Source organism: Stenella coeruleoalba (genome assembly GCF_951394435.1).
Source record: "Stenella coeruleoalba genome assembly, chromosome: 8".
Classification (NCBI taxonomy): Eukaryota; Metazoa; Chordata; class Mammalia; order Artiodactyla; family Delphinidae; genus Stenella; species Stenella coeruleoalba.
In genome coordinates, this window is record NC_137154.1 from 1404175 (window position 1) to 1421454 (window position 17280).

The following is a 17280-nucleotide window of genomic DNA, read 5'->3' on the forward strand; positions in this document are numbered from 1 at the left end:
GGGACAGGCGGGGGGTTGGCGGGGGCGGGGACGCAGGCCGAGACCTGAGCGGGGGCTGCCTTCCCAGTCCCCCCTCCCATCGTCTTGGGTTTCTGGGCAGAGGTGTCTTGGCTAATTCGGGTGCCTATTTCTGGACGTCTCAGCTGCCACTGGCTCCTTAAAAATAACCCACCCCTGGACTCAGGCCACGACCACCCCTTGTCAAGGCGGCTGACAGGTGTCGGGCCCTGCCAGGGGGAGAGGTGGGCGCAGTAGGGCAAGGACAGTGGCCTGGGCGGGGCGGGGGCCCGACACCCAGGGGCAGGGCCCACCAGGAGGGTTTGGGCCGAGGGACCGTGAGACCCCAGCTGTAGACCGAGCGAGAGGCTGTAACCTGAGGGGGCAGCAGAGCCCCGGGAAGGGACCTCAGGATGCGAGAAAACGGCTCGGCTTCCTGGAGGGCTTAGCAGAGACCCATCCGTTGGTTAATTTTGCATGGAGCTTAAATTGCTCTGGGAAAATTAACATTCTTGACAGAGGCTTCGGAAAACTGTTCCCACCTTAGCAATGCGATGTAAACGCATTTTTAGATGATGAACTTGTGTTTTTCTTATACAAATCTCCCGGGGCGGGGGGCCATAACTATTGTCTTCAAGCTGTAGCAAGTTGTCATGAACTCTGTTTTTCGAAACCCGGGGCCAACATTCTGATGCAGCTGCTCCGAGCGTTCCCAGGCCCGGCTGCCTCAGGTCTGTGTGGTGGCCAGCTCACGGATAGACGGTCCCCGAGAGCGCTGGCCCGGCGCCGCCCACACCTGGACACATGCAGCCAGGCCCGGGTACAGGCTTCCCCGCAGACGTTGACACGTTCAAGGGCATCCACAGGGCCTGGGAAAGCAGGCTGAGGGAGGGACGGGGCCGTCCACTCAGTTCTTGGAGGCCATGTGCGCCTGGCACGGGCACCAGGCTGAGGGGCCCCCACAGAGAAACAGCCCAGACCCCGTCCTCACGAGCCGGGGCTCAGTCTGCTGTCTGCTGGGGCAAGGGGGAGACGGGGGTGCGTGTGGGGGAACAGAATGTCTCGTGCACGCTTGTGATTCTGGAAGAGGGCTCTGCAGAGGGCCACGGGAGACCCCAGGGGATCCCTGGGCACCCCCATAAGAGGACACGGGGTCCTAACGGGAAAGCGTCAGTCAGAGAAGGGAGCCTGGGCTCACACCTGAGGAGGGGGCCTTGTGGGGATGGCGGGCGGAAAGGCCAGGGAAGGTCCAAGGTTCCCACTCGGAGGTGCCAAGCTCTGTAATTTGGGGGCTCCCTGGGAGCCCCCCCATCTAGGCCCGAGAGCAGAGACCACCAAGAGGGAGGTTTTGAGGCCGCAGCAGCAGCACGGCTCCGCGGTGCAGAGCAGCCCGCGGGCCCCCGCCCCCGCCCCCCGCCGGCCTGGACGAGCTGCGTGCATCCTGGATGACCCTCCTCGGGGAATGCTATAGAGAGGATGTCTGCCCTGCCACGACCTTCCAGCATCCCGTCCAGCTCCGGGAGTCCAAGCTCCAGGCTGGAGCCAGGGCAGGAAGGGGGGCGGAATGGGATCAGATCAGGGGCGAAGAGGGCTGGGGGGCCTGGAGCCCTGGAGGAAGCCAGGCGGCCTGCTGGGGAGGCCCCGAGCGCAGGAGCCGCCCGCCCAAGGCCGGAGAGTTGGCCCAAGACCCCTGTTGACGGGCGTCCCCTTGCAGCCCCACTCCAAGGGCCCATCCCCCACCCATTCCAGCCCCTCTAGGTCAAGGCAATTCGTAATCCTCACCCCGGTCTCCCTCCACCCCTGCAGAAACCACCCACCCACCATGTCTGACGAGGAAGTGTGAGTACCCGCCCTGCCTCGGGACCCCTGGACCTCGGCTGTGCTCAGAGGTCAGAGGACCCCCCGCCGAGAGCTCCCACCCCCCTCACCCCCCTCCCCCTCTCTCCCCCACAGTGAACACGTCGAGGGTAAGTGTGGAAGCCAGACTGTCTCTGCATCAGCCTCTAGACAGAAAGTCCAGGTGGGGAGGGCCAGCCGCTGCTGGAGCCTCTCCCAGGGAGCCCCCGTTGGAAGCCGCGTCCGATCGCCCCCTCTGTGAATGGGCTCCCACTCCTGCCCCTGCACCTCTTCTCAAAGGCCAGGGCCCGAGGCCCAGTCCCTGCACTGCAGGCTCGTCTGGGCAGCGGGGCCGCCCTCCCAGGATAGGACCTGGGCCTCCGCAGCCCAGACCCCTCCCCGGGAGCCACAGTCACCGCCAGAGCCTCTTCCTCCTCCCGGGCCCCTCTCTGGCCGGCCGGAGTGGCGTGGCAGTGGGCGACGGGGCAGGCAGGCGCCACCCTCCTCGCCTCCCAGGCTGGTCCCTGGCGCGCCCTCTAGCTGGCCCCTCTCCTTTGCTCTACCCCTGGCAGAGGAGTAGAGAGGGACGGTAACCGAGGTAGCCCCGGAAGTCCCCCCGCCCCACATGTCCACTCTCGTCCCCAGGGGGCCTCCAGTCCCCCCCCACAGACTCACCAAGTAACTGTCCACCTTCCTCATCCTTAATCCCCACTCGCCATCACCCCTAACTGCCCCCCTCGTTACTCGATTAACAGGAAGCACGCACTGGTCCCTCATTAACGCTTTTTGCATTGTTATGTGTTACTTATACATAATAACCTCCTCCACGGTGTCCATGGTGTGTGAAGCTACCTGGGATTTGGTTGTGAAGACACTCACCCCGTTAATAGCAAGTCTGGGTGTGTGGGCCCTGCCTGCCTCTCCACAGCTCTGCCTCTCTCTGTCTCTGCCTGTGTCTCTGTCTCTGTGTCTCTCTCTGTTTCTCCCAGCATCCTCCCCTCCCCCCTCCCTCTGGGAGCAGGAACCTCCAGGCGGATCTGGAGACCCCTCCCTAGCCCAAGTCTGTGGGAGCCTCCTGGTGGGCCGTGCCCAGGCAGGCGTGGGAGTGGAGCCACGGCCCCTGGGAAGGGCGCGCACGGGTGGTTCTCAGGCCCGACGGGCGCTCGTGCGCGGCCGCTGGCACCCGCTCAACCGCGGGAAGGCTTTCCCGAACTCCACCAGGCAGGCTTCTCCTGTGGGGCGTTCTGGGCGCTAGGTTTTGAAAATATTTTGAAAACACTTGGCTGCCCTAACAACGTGAGCAAAACATTTCTTTTTCGGCTGAAAAGGTAGAAAGACTCCTTCTGAGAGGGAGCCGTGGCCCCGGGAGCCGCCCTTCGCCAGGGAAGGCGACGGGGCCGGAGGCACAGGTCCCCCGAGCTGGGTCCTCTAAGACCTGCCTTGGCCGCCCGCGTTCAGGCCCACGTCTCCTGGGCTTGTCCCATGACACCTTCAGAGTCAGACTTAGCGAGACCCTCCGGTGCACAGGCACCGCAGTCCAGAGCAGGCTCCCCGCGGATGCGGAAGGGGCTCGGAGACCCCCAGGGCCAGGAGGAGGTCACACTGCAGAGGCGAGGCCGAGGCCTGAGCTCTCTGAGGCCCTGCAGGCCCTTGAAGCAGGGCCAGCCTCCCCCGGTCCCTGGAGCGCCTGCTGCCCACCGCCCCCCCCTGCCCCTGGGGCTGCCTCCCGTCCTCGCCCCCACCACGTGGCCCCTAACAGCTGTCCTGTTCCCTCTCTCCCTCCTGCACCCTCTGGCTCCCTCCTCAGAAGAGGCCCAGGAGGAAGGTAAGTGGGGTCCAGGACCCCAGCCCCTCGCCCACCCGCCAGCCCTCTGCCCCCCGACCTCAGTGACCCTGCGTGCCTCCCCCGCCTAAGGACGTGCAGTGTGCTCCTGGCCTAACCTCTCCTCTCTCCTCCTGCCACCGCACACCCAGCGCCCCCCTCGCCTGCAGAAGCCCATGAGGTCCACGAGGAAGGTACGAGGACACAGGGCTTCTGGCCACATGGGGCGCCCGGGGCTGGCTGGGACACGCAGCGGGGGGCGGGGGGAACAGTCAGGCGCCAGCCAGCCAAGGGGCCCCCACATGTGGCCCCAGCGTAACCCATTAACCACGGCCAGTGCTTGACCAGATAGGGGGCCCCGAGGGCCCGCACCCCCAAACATGGGCAGGGTGGCAGACGGGGTCCTCCACCCCCTGGCCCAGGGAGGGCTGGTCAGTGGGGGGACTGCTGGACCAGATGTAGACCTAGCTGCCCCGGAGACAGCCCTGAAGCCAGCCTTCCACCCCAGGGTGGGTACCTCAGAGCCCCACAGCGCCCGACCCCTCGGCAGGGCCGGGGACCCGGGCTGGATCTCGGTGAGCACAGGGCGATGGCGGGGCAGGCCCCGCGGTCAGCGCCCTGAGCCGGGCCCGTCAGCCCCCCGCCGGAGCCCTTGTCACTCCCCAGCCGTGCTTGGGTCTTTGGTCAGAGCAGCTGAGGGCTGGCGCCTGCTGCCCGAGCGCCCTGGCAGGCGTGTCCCCCACTCTCGGGCTGGTAGGAAGCTTCCTGGGCTACAGGCCCCCAGCCCCTGGTCCCACCCCGCCGGGTCACAGCCCTGCCCCTGCACGGAAGTCTTCTGGGGGCCTGAAGAAGGCGGGAAGAGGGGAGGCGGCAGAGGCAGGCAGGGTCCCGACAGCCCCGTGCCCAGCAGCGAAGTCCTGACAGGAGCAGAGAGCGGGGCGGGAAACTCCGAGGAGAGGCAGGGACGGGACCTGGGGGGACGCTGCCCCGGGCCAGCACTGCCCTTGTCTCGCTCACTCCTCGCACCCTCCCCACCCCTCGGCCTCGGCCACTGACCCTCCCATGGCCACCGGCTGTCTCCATTAACCTTGGATCCTTTCTCCTTTGACCCCTGACCCACGCATGGCCTCCTTAGTCCATGAAGTTCATGAACCAGGTAGGTGCCATGACTTCAGTCTCGTGTGGGCGCATGTGCACACGTGTGTGAGCTGCCTCCCGGCCGCGAAGAACGAGAGGGGCCGCGTAACCTACTCACCGTGTGTTCCGCTCGCCCGCGGCTCCCCTCCCCTCAGCCTCTGCCCCAAGGTTCACAGCTGGTTCTCTCTCTTCCCCCCCTTTCCCCCCACGGTGCCGCTTTTGCAGAGGAAGTCCAGGAAGGTAGGTTCGCCCCCGACCCCAGTCCCCGTACCGGGGCCTGAGCCCCCACCACTTCTTCCTCCTTCCCTGCATGACTCTCGCTGCCATTCCTGCTGGGGACAGGGTGGGGACAGTCAGGCCTGGGGCGCTGGCTCAGGCGGGACTGGCTGCCGGGAAGCAGGCAGAGGGCCTTCAGGGCTGGGGGCACGAGGCCGTTCCCGGGTCGCCGGCAGGCAGATGGAGGCGGTCAGCCTCGAGGTCAAGAGCAGAGCCGAGTGTAGGGCCTGAGACGGGTGTGGGCCTCGAGAGGGTTGTGCTGGGGTCCACTGGGACCCTCGGGATCCACCAGGGCTGGGTGGGGAAGAGCAGAGGAGGAGAGGCAGGGCAGGCGGGCTGGATCTCGGTGAGCACAGGGCGATGGCGGGGCAGGCCCCGCGGTCAGCGCCCTGAGCCGGGCCCGTCAGCCCCCCGCCGGAGCCCTTGTCACTCCCCAGCCGTGCTTGGGTCCTTGGTCAGAGCAGCTGAGGGCTGGCGCCTGCTGCCCGAGCGCCCTGGCAGGCGTGTCCCCCACTCTCGGGCTGGTAGGAAACTTCCTGGGCTATAGGCCCCCAGCCCCTGGTCCCACCCCGCCGGGTCACAGCCCTGCCCCTGCACGGAAGTCTTCTGGGGGCCTGAAGATGGCGGGAAGAGGGGAGGCGGCAGAGGCAGGCAGGGCCCCGACAGCCCCGTGCCCAGCAGCGAAGTCCTGACAGGAGCAGAGAGCGGGGCGGGAAACTCCGAGGAGAGGCAGGGACGGGACCTGGGGGGACGCTGCCCCGGGCCAGCACTGCCCTTGTCTCGCTCACTCCCCGCACCCTCCCCACCCCTCGGCCTCGGCCACTGACCCTCCCATGGCCACCGGCTGTCTCCATTAACCTTGGATCCTTTCTCCTTTGACCCCTGACCCACGCATGGCCTCCTTAGTCCATGAAGTTCATGAACCAGGTAGGTGCCATGACTTCAGTCTCGTGTGGGCGCATGTGCACACGTGTGTGAGCTGCCTCCCGGCCGCGAAGAACGAGAGGGGCCGCGTAACCTACTCACCGTGTGTTCCGCTCGCCCGCGGCTCCCCTCCCCTCAGCCTCTGCCCCAAGGTTCACAGCTGGTTCTCTCTCTTCCCCCCCTTTCCCCCCACGGTGCCGCTTTTGCAGAGGAAGTCCAGGAAGGTAGGTTCACCCCCGACCCCAGTCCCCGTACCGGGGCCTGAGCCCCCACCACTTCTTCCTCCTTCCCTGCATGACTCTCGCTGCCATTCCTGCTGGGGACAGGGTGGGGACAGTCAGGCCTGGGGCGCTGGCTCAGGCGGGACTGGCTGCCGGGAAGCAGGCAGAGGGCCTTCAGGGCTGGGGGCACGAGGCCGTTCCCGGGTCACCGGCAGGCAGATGGAGGCGGTCAGCCCGAGGTCAAGAGCAGAGCCGAGTGTAGGGCCTGAGACGGGTGTGGGCCTCGAGAGGGTTGTGCTGGGGTCCACTGGGACCCTCGGGATCCACCAGGGCTGGGTGGGGAAGAGCAGAGGAGGAGAGGCAGGGCAGGTGGCCTCCGCCCTGCCCCAGATAGCAGGGCAGAGAGGGGAAGTAAGGCGGGGGCTAAAGGAAGGGTGGAGAGGCAAGTGGGGTGAAGCAGAAAGTCAGGCTGAGGCTGAGGTGGGGATGTCGGGGACCCGGAACAGCTGGGGGCCTTGCGTGCAAGCGAGCAACAGTCAGGTCCCAGCATCCCACCCATCGCCTGGGCTGGAGCCAGACACACCCAGGCGCGAGGAGGCCCCCTGGGTGGGCCTGCCCTACCCGGGGTGGAGGTGACGGCGGTGAGGCTCAAGTCAGCGCCCTAGGCGGGCAGCCCCTGCCTTCACACAATGTCTCAGGGGGCCACAGGGGGCCTCCCGGCTGGGCCAGAACCTGGAGCACAGCCCCCGAAGCGAGGCCACCTGTAAGAGAAAGGGATGTGCCGGCCCCGAGGGTCGGGCAGCGAATGCTGAGCCTTGCAGGAACCGGGGTGCAAGCAAGGGCTGTGGTGGTCACAAGGTCACCAGGTCACCCTGGAACCGGCCCTGAGGCCAACAGACAGACAGACAGACAGGGCTGGCGCTGCCGGGCCGCTGCCCGCCTGCCTGCTGCCTGGGGAGCTTTGCTGCGTGGTACCTGGCCTCCCCCCACACCCTCCCCTGGCGTCTGCTCCCAAAGCGCCGTCTCCCTCAGTCTCCCCAAGCTCATAGCCCCCCACCAGGTGCGGGGGGAAGTGACGTCAGGCCCGCCTGAAAACTGAGTCGTGCCAGGGGGCTGGGGGCGCTCTTTGTGGGAGTGGGGTTGGGTGCTAAGGAACCGTGCGATCTGTGAGCCGAGGGGGATGTGAGGGGAGACCCTGCCCAAGGCCCTCCCACCCCCAACAGGCCTGGGGCCAGACCAAGTGCAGGGGGCGTTGGCGGTTCAGACAGGCTGACGGCCAGGCGTCATTGCCACCAAAGGGCCCAGGGCCGGGACTGAAGGATGGGGCTAGGGTGCTGCCAGGCCCCCTGCAGATCCCGGGCTGCATCCAGGCCGGCCAGGACCTCCCCAGGGCCCGGGGAGGCAGGGAGGGTCAAATGAAGCAGCCCCCCACGTGAGGGTGGCTGGGTTAGCCCAGCCAGGTGGGGTCTCAGGTCCGAGGGCTGCAGCCCGGACAGGCCACCCGTCGTAAGCCCAGTCCTGTGAGATGGCCCAGCCAGGCTCTGGAAGAGAAGCCTCTTAAGGGGCTGGGACAGGCTCCCTTGGGAGTCAGGAGCCCCCACCTTGGGGCCGAGCGGACGCAGGGCCCTTCGGGGCTCTGCGTGAGCACCCTCGTCTCCTTGGGCTGGGACTGACCAGGTCTGAGGCCCCAAGAAGCTTTATTAACCGAGTTGTTCCAGACCCCCTCGGGCTTCAGCCCAACCAAACCCAGGCGTTCGGTCCCCAGAACCGCTCACCCCTGGTGGAAAGACTCAAAGAAGCCAGCACCCAGCACCCACAGGCTGTCAGCGGCCTCTCCAGCCACGGCCTCCTGGGGCGGGGCCGGGTCTCTCCTGGGGCATCCTGGCCGCACAGCTCCTCCAGCCCCTACCCAGACGCAAGTTCTCTGGCCTTCAGCTGGGGTCACAGACAGGGTCCAGGCCAACGCACACCCAGGGGAAGAGGGGTCGGGGTGTGCCCCCTGGCTGGCGTCTGCCCTGGGCCCTCACCCGTGCCCCTGCTCGCACCCCGACTCACCCCTGCTGCCCTGCCGCTTCCTCTTGCGTGTGCACTTTCCTGACGATGCCGAGGAAGGGTGGGAGGGTGAGGCAGGTAAGGCCCCTGGCCGCACGCAGCTCGTCCGCACAGACCCGCAGACGCGCCTGCCCGCCTGTGTGTCCTCTTCTCCCAGCACCGGGGCCTCCAAAGGCCAGGCCTTGCCGCTTCGCTCTGCGTCTGCCTCGGGACTTAGCACTGCCTGACACCACGATGGGGCGGTCAGTGGGGAACGGCCAGCAGACCGGAGCCTGGGCAGGGGAATGCTCCCCCCACCCCCGGTCTTTGCCCCCCCTCCGCCCCTCACCCCCACCGCCATCTCTGGTCTTTCTCTCCTGCCTCTGCCCCCTGAGGATGCTCTATGTCTGGGCTCCGTTTTCGCTTCTCCCGCCAGTGTCCTGGGCCCCGCACCCGAGCTCCCCTCCTCAGACCCCACAGGGACCTCCGTGGGCCCAGAGTGGGGGCAAGACCCCCTTTGCTCCTGGTGGGGTCTTTGCCCCCAGCCTGAGGCCCCCAGGGACCCGGTGGCCGGAGTGTGCTGTCCATCTCACTTGGTCTCTCTCCCCTCTCCCCTCTCCCCACGCCGGTGCCCTGCTGACCAGAGGAGAAGCCAAGACTCAAGTGAGTGTGGGGTGGGCAGGGATGGACGTCGGGCGGGCGGGGCGGGCAGGGTGAGGCCTGGAGCCCAGGCTTGGAGGAGAAGCCCGGGCGGGCAGGCTGGACGGGGCCCGAGGCCACCTGGGGAACCAGGTGCCCCAGGGCTGGGCTCCGGGCCCCCGAGGAAGCAGCAAAGTGCATCAGGCTCTGGAGACCCCACCCCTGAGAGCAGCAGCTGCTTCTTTGCTCCTTGGTTTGGTGTTGAAGGTTCCAGATTTCTGCTGAGGCATCATGGGAATGGGGTCACTGGGGACAGCCCCCCCCACACACACAGGTGGGGGTCAGACCTCCCAGAGACGGGCAGAGACAGACTCTGGCAGTCCAGTCGGGCGTGGTTCTGCCCCGGATCATCCAGTGTTGGCAAGGAGGGCTTCCTGCAGGAGGAGACAATGGACGGAGGGAGGAAGGGGTGTAGGAAGTTGGGGAAGACAGGGCAGAGAGAGGGAGGCCCCACGCAGCTCCCTGTGCCCTCTCCGGCCCCCCTGTACCGGCCTGCTGCCCTCCATCTCCCAGGGCCCTAGATGTGAAATAGGCGTGAAAGTGGGGCGGTGGGAAGGAGGGTCTCACCCCTGAAATCCACTTGGGAACAAAACCTTGACCGCAGCCACGATCCCTCCCTTCACGGGGGCCTCGACCCTCTCTGGGGAACCATCTTCCTTGCTCGAAGGGACTTTCTTTCCCTCGTTTTGCCCACATGTCAGTGAGTGGTTCAGAGATGTTTTGTTTTAGTCCGACTTTCCTGACTTTTCTGTTTCTGATAAGTACGTACGAAGCCACGGCACTTTGCACATGCTTCACCTCCTTATCCTTCAGAGGATTCATGCCTGCCTTTGCTCTGCACGGGATGGAATGTCAGCGCGTATGAGCGCACGCCAAGTGTTCGCTCCCACTTAGGGGAGCCTTACGGACTCTCCAAAGAAGACTGGAAATATGCGAGCGTATAGCCAGCACATTTCCGTCCGTTACACTTTATTTTTCAGCAGTTTTAAAGAAAGCTGCCGGGTCACAAGATATTTTCTAGTTTTAAAAAAATGTTTGTGTTTTCATTATGAAAATAAAACACCTCATTAAAGAAAATTTGGAAAATACGTAAAAGTCCAATGAAAAAAAATCATCTATAACTCTCCCACCCCGCCTGCCAGACTGCGGAAAAGAGTAGAAAGGAATAAAAAGGCCTTATTTCTTCCTACTCTTTTTCCATGCATCGGGCTCGGAAAAAAAGACTGAAACTGAGCTGTTTTTCAAACATCGTCCTGTCTATACAGCCTTGAATTCTGCTTTTTTTAAAATGCAGCGCTGTTTCTAAGTATTTTTCCATGTTTTTACATAGTCTTCTTAAATATTTTGAATGGCCACATAATATTCCATCAATTGGACAAACCATAATTTTCCTAACCATTCCTCTATTGCAGGATATTAAGGCTTTCCCCAATATTTTACTATCATAAATAACGCTGGGTGGAAAGCATTTTCTGTCTTTCGGGTTATTTCCCTAGGCCTCATTCCCAGAATGGAATTACTGGGTCAAAGAGTAGGAACGTTCTTAAGGCTTTTGATATCGTCTGCCAAACGGCTTCCACGAGGGCCGCCAGCGCGGTCTCCACGCCGCATGCCCGGGGACCGCGACGTGCCTGCACACGGAGCCTCTGACGGGTGGATGAGAAACGGCCTCTCTGGGTTGTTTTCCTTCGCATTCCTTTGATGGCCTTTCCCTCGTGTGTTGACTGGTGGTCTTTCTTCTTGGGGAGCTGCTAGCTTACGCTCTCTGCCCATTTATCTAACGGCGGGGGTGTCTCTGTGTTTTCTTAATCATCAGTTTGCATAAGGATATAAGTCTTCTCTGTATTTGCTGAAAAGATTTTTCTAGTCTGGTTTTTCTTCCCCCCCTTTTGCGCTGTGTCTTTTTCCATGTCCATAAGTTTTTCATTTGCATGGAGTTCCCGAGCAGGACCTTCCGAGCTTAGAAAATCCTTTCCTGCGCCAGCATCCCGGTCCATATTCAGTTCCACTTTCTTCTTTTTTGAAGAAATTGTTGTTGTTCTTGTTGATTTAACTCTTTGCTCCATCTGAAATGTATTCAGGGGAGAGTGGAGAGCATGGCTGTTACAGCCGGCCGGATTCAGGGAGAGGTCTCATTTCTTCTTCGCACTGCTTTCTGCCCAGCCCCCCTTCCTCTGGGTCCCCAGAAAGAAAGATCAAAGAGAGGCCAGAGAAACGCAAAGGGTCATCCGAGACAGCCGTTCCTGACCGCAGAGGCCAAAGGCCCTGGGAGGGTGTGCGGTGACCACCCTGCCCTCTGGTCTGACCTCGCCACATTTGTTTATTTGTTTGAGAAAGAAGGCTAGGCTACCCTTCCTGGACAGAGGGGGGTGAGACAGCTCTTGCGAGGTCCAGAAGTTGGCAAAACAGAGGGATGCTTGAAACCTCCTCGAAGGGTCAAGCCATTCTGGGGACAGTAGGTTATATGTGTGATAAGAGCAAAGGTCAGGCAGTGCGTCCCCGGCCAGGTGCCAGACTGAAAGGCGGGAGGGCCAGGCCGGGTTGGGTCAGGCCAGCTGTCCTGGTGGGGTCCCCACTCGTCTCCACTCATGAGCCTCTCTCTCTTCTTCAGACTCACGGCTCCTAAGATCCCGGAAGGGGAGAAAGTAGACTTCGATGTAAGTTTCGGGGACCCAGATCAACACACCCTCCCCGCAGCCCCCAGCTTCCAGGCTGCAGGCTAAGCCTGAGGAGGTCACCTCCTCTAGAGCAGCCAGAGCTCAGGCTCCCTGGTTCCACGCAATTCTGCTTTGATTCATTCCTGGACCGGAAGAAACTCCTCCAGTAATAGATACTTTTCTTCCCTCCTCCCCCACCCATCCATCCATCTGTGCGTCCATCCATCTGTCCTTTTCTCCATCCGTCTGTATCCTTCATCCCTCCATTCATCAGTCCGTCCATCCGTCACTCACCCATCCATCTATCCACCCATCGTCCATCCACTCAACCAGATACTCACCCACCGATCTACACATCCATGCTTTCCTCCACCCACCCACCCACCCACCTATCCATCCATTCTCCGCCCACCCAACCATCTATCCACCCATCCATCCATCCATCCACTCAACCAGATACTCACCCACCGATCTACACATCCATGCTTTCCTCCACCCACCCACCCACCCACCTATCCATCCATCCTCCGCCCACCCAACCATCTATCCATCCATCCATCCGTCTGTGCATCCACCCATCTGTCCTTTCCTCCAACCATCTATAGCCTTCATCCATCCATTCATCTCTCCGTCCATCCGTTTATCTACCCATCGTCCATCCCCTCATCTACCCACTCATCCACGCACCCACCCACCCACCCATCCACTCACCCATCCACTCACCCACCCATCCATCTGTGTATCCAACAGGCTACCTCACTCCCCAATTTCCTCTCTTCCCGATCCACGCAGGGCACCACTGGGCACGACAACGGGGCCACGTCAGGGCCAGTCCGTCCCGGGGGTGCTGACCGACCTCAGGGCTGCGCCCGGCCTGGACTCACCACGGGGAGGGCACCGCTCCTACCCTGTGGCTAAGGGAGCAGGCAGCCGCCGGCCCCCAGGAGGGCCAGGGAGCCCGGAGTTCCGGAGGAGGGCTGGGGGTGACGGGCCTGTTCCACACAGGACATCCAGAAGAAGCGGCAGAACAAAGACCTCATGGAGTTGCAGGCTCTCATTGACAGCCACTTCGAGGCCCGGAAGAAGGAGGAAGAGGAGCTCGTCGCGCTCAAGGAGAGGATCGTGAGTGCCGGCAGCCGGGGGCGGGCGCGGGCCCGGGGTGGCCAGGCCGCAGTGACCCGGCCCTCGTCCGGCTGCAGGAGAAGCGCCGTGCGGAGAGAGCCGAACAGCAGAGGATCCGGGCCGAGAAGGAGAGGGAGCGTCAGAACAGGCTGGCGGTGAGGCACCCCCCAGCCCCCGGCCCCAGAAACGCCGGGCTCCCAGACCCCCTTTCTTCCGACGTTCCCCTTGACACCGGCCAAGGACCCGGGCCGGTGGCTAAGGTCCCCACGCCCTGCAGGACCCCCGCGAGAGGGCTGACCCGACCAGGACCTGGACCTTCCAGAAGGTTCCAAGCCCAGGCAGTCCTCGATGCCTTCCCTGAGGTCTTGGGGTGGGGTCTCCGCAGGAGGAGAAAGCCCGGCGGGAGGAAGAGGACGCCAAGAGGAAGGCCGAGGACGACCTGAAGAAGAAGAAGGCCCTGTCCTCCATGGGCGTCAACTACAGCAGCTACCTGGCCAAGGTGAGCACGGGGCCCGTGGCCCGGGGGTCCCCGCCACGCCCTCAGGCCGGCCGCGCCACGTCCCCACTGTCGTGTCCCCTCAGGCTGACCAGAAGAGAGGCAAGAAGCAGACGGCCCGGGAGATGAAGAAGAAAGTCCTGGCCGAGCGGCGGAAGCCCCTCAACATCGACCACCTCAGCGAGGAGAAGCTCACGTGAGGACGCCCCTCGGGGTGTGGGGGGGCCCGGCCCCAGCCTCCCGGGGCTGACCTGCCAACCTCCCTCTCTGCCGCTCCCTCCCCAGGGACAAGGCCAAGGAGCTCTGGGAAACCCTGTACCAGCTGGAGACCAACAAGTTTGAGTACGCGGAGAAGCTGAAGCGGCAGAAATACGAAGTGAGCTAAGCTCCTGTGCCCTCGTCTGCCGGCGGGCACCCCTGGGCACCCCGAGTCCCCCCGGACCCCGCCGAGGCCCCTGTCCTGCGGGGGCCCTGCCTGGGTGTCCTCCAGGCCAGTCTCCCCACATCGTTCTGGCTCCCAGGGCTGGCGGGAGGGAGCATTGGGGCAGAGTGCCCTCGGGGGGCTGGGGGGAGACCGTGGAAAGCCAGCAGTGTCCCAAGCCCACCAGGTTGGCACCAAGCTCCTCTGTGGTGGGGGTCCTCCCCAGTCCCCTCCCAGGCCCCCAAGCTCAGAGCTGGGGAGGGGGCTGGGACAGTGCCCCTCCCCCGGGGGTTGGGCGCCGGCTCACGACTCAGGACGGCAGCCCTGGGTGGACACCGTCCCTCGGAGTCTGGGCCTGGGGGTGGGGCTGGGGGCACCAGTCCGGGGGAAGGACCCGCTGCGTGAAGCACAGACCCTTCTGGCCTCCAGGGTCCCGGGGAAAGGACCTTCCACTCTCAGGGCACCTCTCCCAGCTTCCTCTACTGGCCCCTGAGATGGAGGGTGTGGGAGACCAGTACTGACAGACAGGCAAGTCCTGCCTCCTTCTCAGGATCCCGGTGCCCTTGGGCGAGTTGCCTGGTCTTCCTGCGCCTCGATTTCCCCACCTCTAACTGGAGCAGGACCACGCCCCTCCCAGGCCACCCCCAGGGGCCTGTGTATCGCTGCCGGCCTGCAGGCAGGACCAGGCGCGGGGGCATCACGGCTCTCTGCTGATACTCCCCTGGGAGGGCCGGCCTCGGAAATGGGCTTCAGAGAGAGCCCAGAGCGGCCCTACTCCTGTCCAGGAGGCTGAGCCAGGGCCGAACTGCTGCCTGATAGACTGTGCATGGCCCACGATGGGTCCCCGGGCGCTAAAAGAAACACACGAGCCCTGGCCCAGAATAGCCCAGCGCACGGTGGGTGCCGGAGCCTCAACTGCCCACCCAGCCCCCTAACCGTCTCGGTCTTTCTAGATCATGAACGTCCGGGCCAGAGTGGAGATGCTGGCCAAGTTGTAAGTAGCCGGGGTCCACCCTGGACCGGGCTCTGAGTGTTCATGCACGGTGGGCCTCTCGCATGGCGAAAACCTGGGTCGTTGCAGGTGTCGGCGGCAGGGGGCACGGAGACCCCGGAGGCCTTCCTCTTCTCCTCCCGCCTTCCTCCTCCCCCCTGCCTGCCACCTGGGGGCTGCTGAGGCTGATCTGCTGTCTCGGCTGGCAGCGGGGGCCGGGCCTTGCCTTCCCCCAGCCTCCCCCCGGGCAGTCGGCAGGAGAGAGCAGCTGGGCGGAGGACTGAGAGGCCGCAGGGCTCTGAGCTCGGGCCCACCAGGTAGGGGCTCTGCTTGCAAGCCTCGCCTCCGCCCCGTGCCCCCTGCCCCACATCCCGCAGAGTCTGGAAGGTAAGTGGCAGCTCCTGGGCTGCTGTGTGTCATAGCCCAGGTCTCCAGCTCGGGCCATCAAGAGTAGGTCGGAGGCACAAGCCCAAGGGTCCTCCAACCAAAGGAGCCGGGACGCAGTAAGAGCGCCGAGACCTGCCAGGGCCGCCGAGGGGCCCACAGGGCAGGAGGCCACTCCCCGGCCTGGCCCTGCTTGGACGCGGCAGGTAAGTCGCCTGTGTTGTTTGCAGATTACCAACCTCAGGAGCCGCATCGACCAGGCCCAGAAGCAGTGAGTAGCTCTGCCCGTCCCTTGCTCTGCACGGGACACACGGCCCCACGGGTCAGCTGCCACGGGCGCGCCAGGGCCCTGGCGATTTCAGCCTGTGTCGGTGGCAGCTGGCCTTCAGCAGGGTAGTAACAGGACTAGCCAGACGGCCACTTGGGCCAGCATGTCGGGACCCTGCACTCCTGGACCCACAGCCTCCTCTCAGCCCTAACCCCAGAGCCCAGAAGGATGGCAGCTTGGGGGAGGGCTGGCAGGAGCCCCCTGGGCAGCCTTCAGAGTGGCCTGGTGAAGCCAGACTGGGCTCCTGGACGTGCCAGCAGCGTGTCACTTCAAAGGTGACCTGGGACCAGGAATCAGGGGGCCTGGGCTTTGTCACCAGCTCCTCCGTGGCCCTGGGTGAAATCACTGGTTCCTCAGGACGGTGAACCCTCGGGGTCCATGGGACCCTTTACAATAACTGCTGGGTAAGGCCCAGAGAGGGATTTTGTCCCGGAGCCTGGTGGCCGAGATGGGGCACGCCCCAAGGTGGGCAGTGGGGCGGGTGAAGGAGACGCGCCCTCCTCCCTGCCTCCGTGCAGGGCAGGGGTTTTTGCAGGTCCCTTCGAGAGGGGGCCGTTTGGCCAGGTATGTGCATGAGCACGTGTGTGTGCGTGCGTGTGCATGGCTGGGAGGGTTCTCAGGCTGTGGGCACAGCCCCAGCGCCGGGCCTTCTCCTGAAGCCTTGGGAGCTGCAGGGCCCATTCCAGCCCGAAGTTGTCCAAAAAAGAGCTCTGATCACCAGCCCATCCTAACTCGGCCCCCAGCTCGCTCCCGGCTCACTGGCGTGCAGAGGGCTCAGCCAGATGCAGCGGGTTCCTGAGGACCACCGTCCCTTGGGGTGGGACCTCCCGACCCGAGGGTCCAGTTCTAGCCAGTGGCTGATTCTGGAATAAGACCCTCCCTGCTGCCGAGTCCACCAGGCTGGGACTGCTGGCCTGGAGTGCAGGACCAGAATAGCCCACTGCCCCAGGAGGCTGTGACTCAGGGCGCAGAGACTCTTTTCAGGACAAAGTAGCTGGGAAGGTGGCAGCTTCCCACGCGGTCTGCTTGACGTAGGGCCCCAGAGTCTCCCTGCCGCCTGTGTCTCGAGCCCCTCGGGTGGGGGAGGGAGGGAGGGGGAGGGGGACCAGGCTCTCGCCAGCCCCCACTTAGCCTCACTGACTCCCTCTGCGCAAAGCCGCCCGAGCCTGGCTAGGCAGGTGCAGGTGAGTCACTGCTGCTGGATTGGAGCTGGGGGACGCTCTGGGGATTCCAGAGCCGGGCCGGGCAGAGCTGCCAGGGTCTGGGGTCTGCCAGGGGCCAGGGGAGGGGTTGGCCAGGGTCCCGGATCCCCTCATGCTCAAGACCACCTTGCTTCCTATTTGTAGCAGCAAGAAGGCCGGGACCACGGCCAAGGGCAAAGTCGGAGGGCGCTGGAAGTAAAGCAGCCGAAGAAGTTCCCAGAGGCAGAGACCCTCAGCCTGTGGGGCCCACGTGGAGGCATCCAGCTCCCGGGCACCTCCTGTGTCTCTGTCCTCGCTGCCCCCAACCTCTGGGGTCTGTAAATAAAGCTAGCAGACTCCCCTCGGACAGGTGTGCCCTGGCTCATGGATGGGGCCCTGGGGGGGCGGTGACCATTGTGCAGCTAGGGGGCCCGCAGGACCCTGGGCAGTCATCTCAGGGGTCAGCTCAGGAGACCGTGGGGCCATGGCTCTACTGTGCTTCCACTTCTGTCAATGGGTTTTCACCCCTAGAACCTTCTGTCTCCACTCCGAGAGCCCACACACTGCTCGGTTCTCCGCCCCAGCGCCCAGCCCCCCAGGTCAGCTCTGAAGCTGGTTTGGGACAGTGGAGCTTGGCTTTTGCAGGGGGTCTGGGAGGCAGGCCCAGGGCACAGTGGGACACTTCACAAACGTCCCCCAGAGATGGGGCGGAAGGAGAGTCCAGAGCACGAGAGGTGCACACAGCCCCAGGAAAGGA

The 17280-nt window shown here is 64.1% G+C and overlaps 1 protein-coding gene across 1 annotated transcript; it reads left to right on the forward strand.

Moving 5' to 3' along the window:
• The first annotated feature begins 8892 nt into the window (after positions 1 to 8892).
• TNNT3 (troponin T3, fast skeletal type) lies at positions 8893 to 16801 on the forward strand. Its single transcript, XM_079929851.1, has 9 exons — positions 8893 to 8907; positions 11555 to 11600; positions 12606 to 12722; positions 12800 to 12877; positions 13108 to 13221; positions 13305 to 13414; positions 13504 to 13594; positions 15245 to 15285; positions 16689 to 16801. The coding sequence occupies exons 3-9, from the start codon at positions 12639 to 12641 to the stop codon at positions 16741 to 16743; spliced, it is 573 nt and encodes a 190-aa protein (XP_079785977.1). The 5' UTR covers positions 8893 to 8907; positions 11555 to 11600; positions 12606 to 12638; the 3' UTR covers positions 16744 to 16801.
• The last annotated feature ends 479 nt before the right edge of the window (positions 16802 to 17280 follow it).

Bases quoted from the DNA above. Each gene is read 5' to 3' on its own strand.
- TNNT3 (XM_079929851.1), top strand. From the start codon at position 12,639: ATGGAGTTGCAGGCTCTCATTGACAGCCACTTCGAGGCCCGGAAGAAG. The intron at 13,222-13,304 runs GTGAGCACGGGG...GTGTCCCCTCAG, and splicing joins ACAGCAGCTACCTGGCCAAG to GCTGACCAGAAGAGAGGCAA. The intron at 13,595-15,244 runs GTGAGCTAAGCT...TGTTGTTTGCAG, and splicing joins TGAAGCGGCAGAAATACGAA to ATTACCAACCTCAGGAGCCG.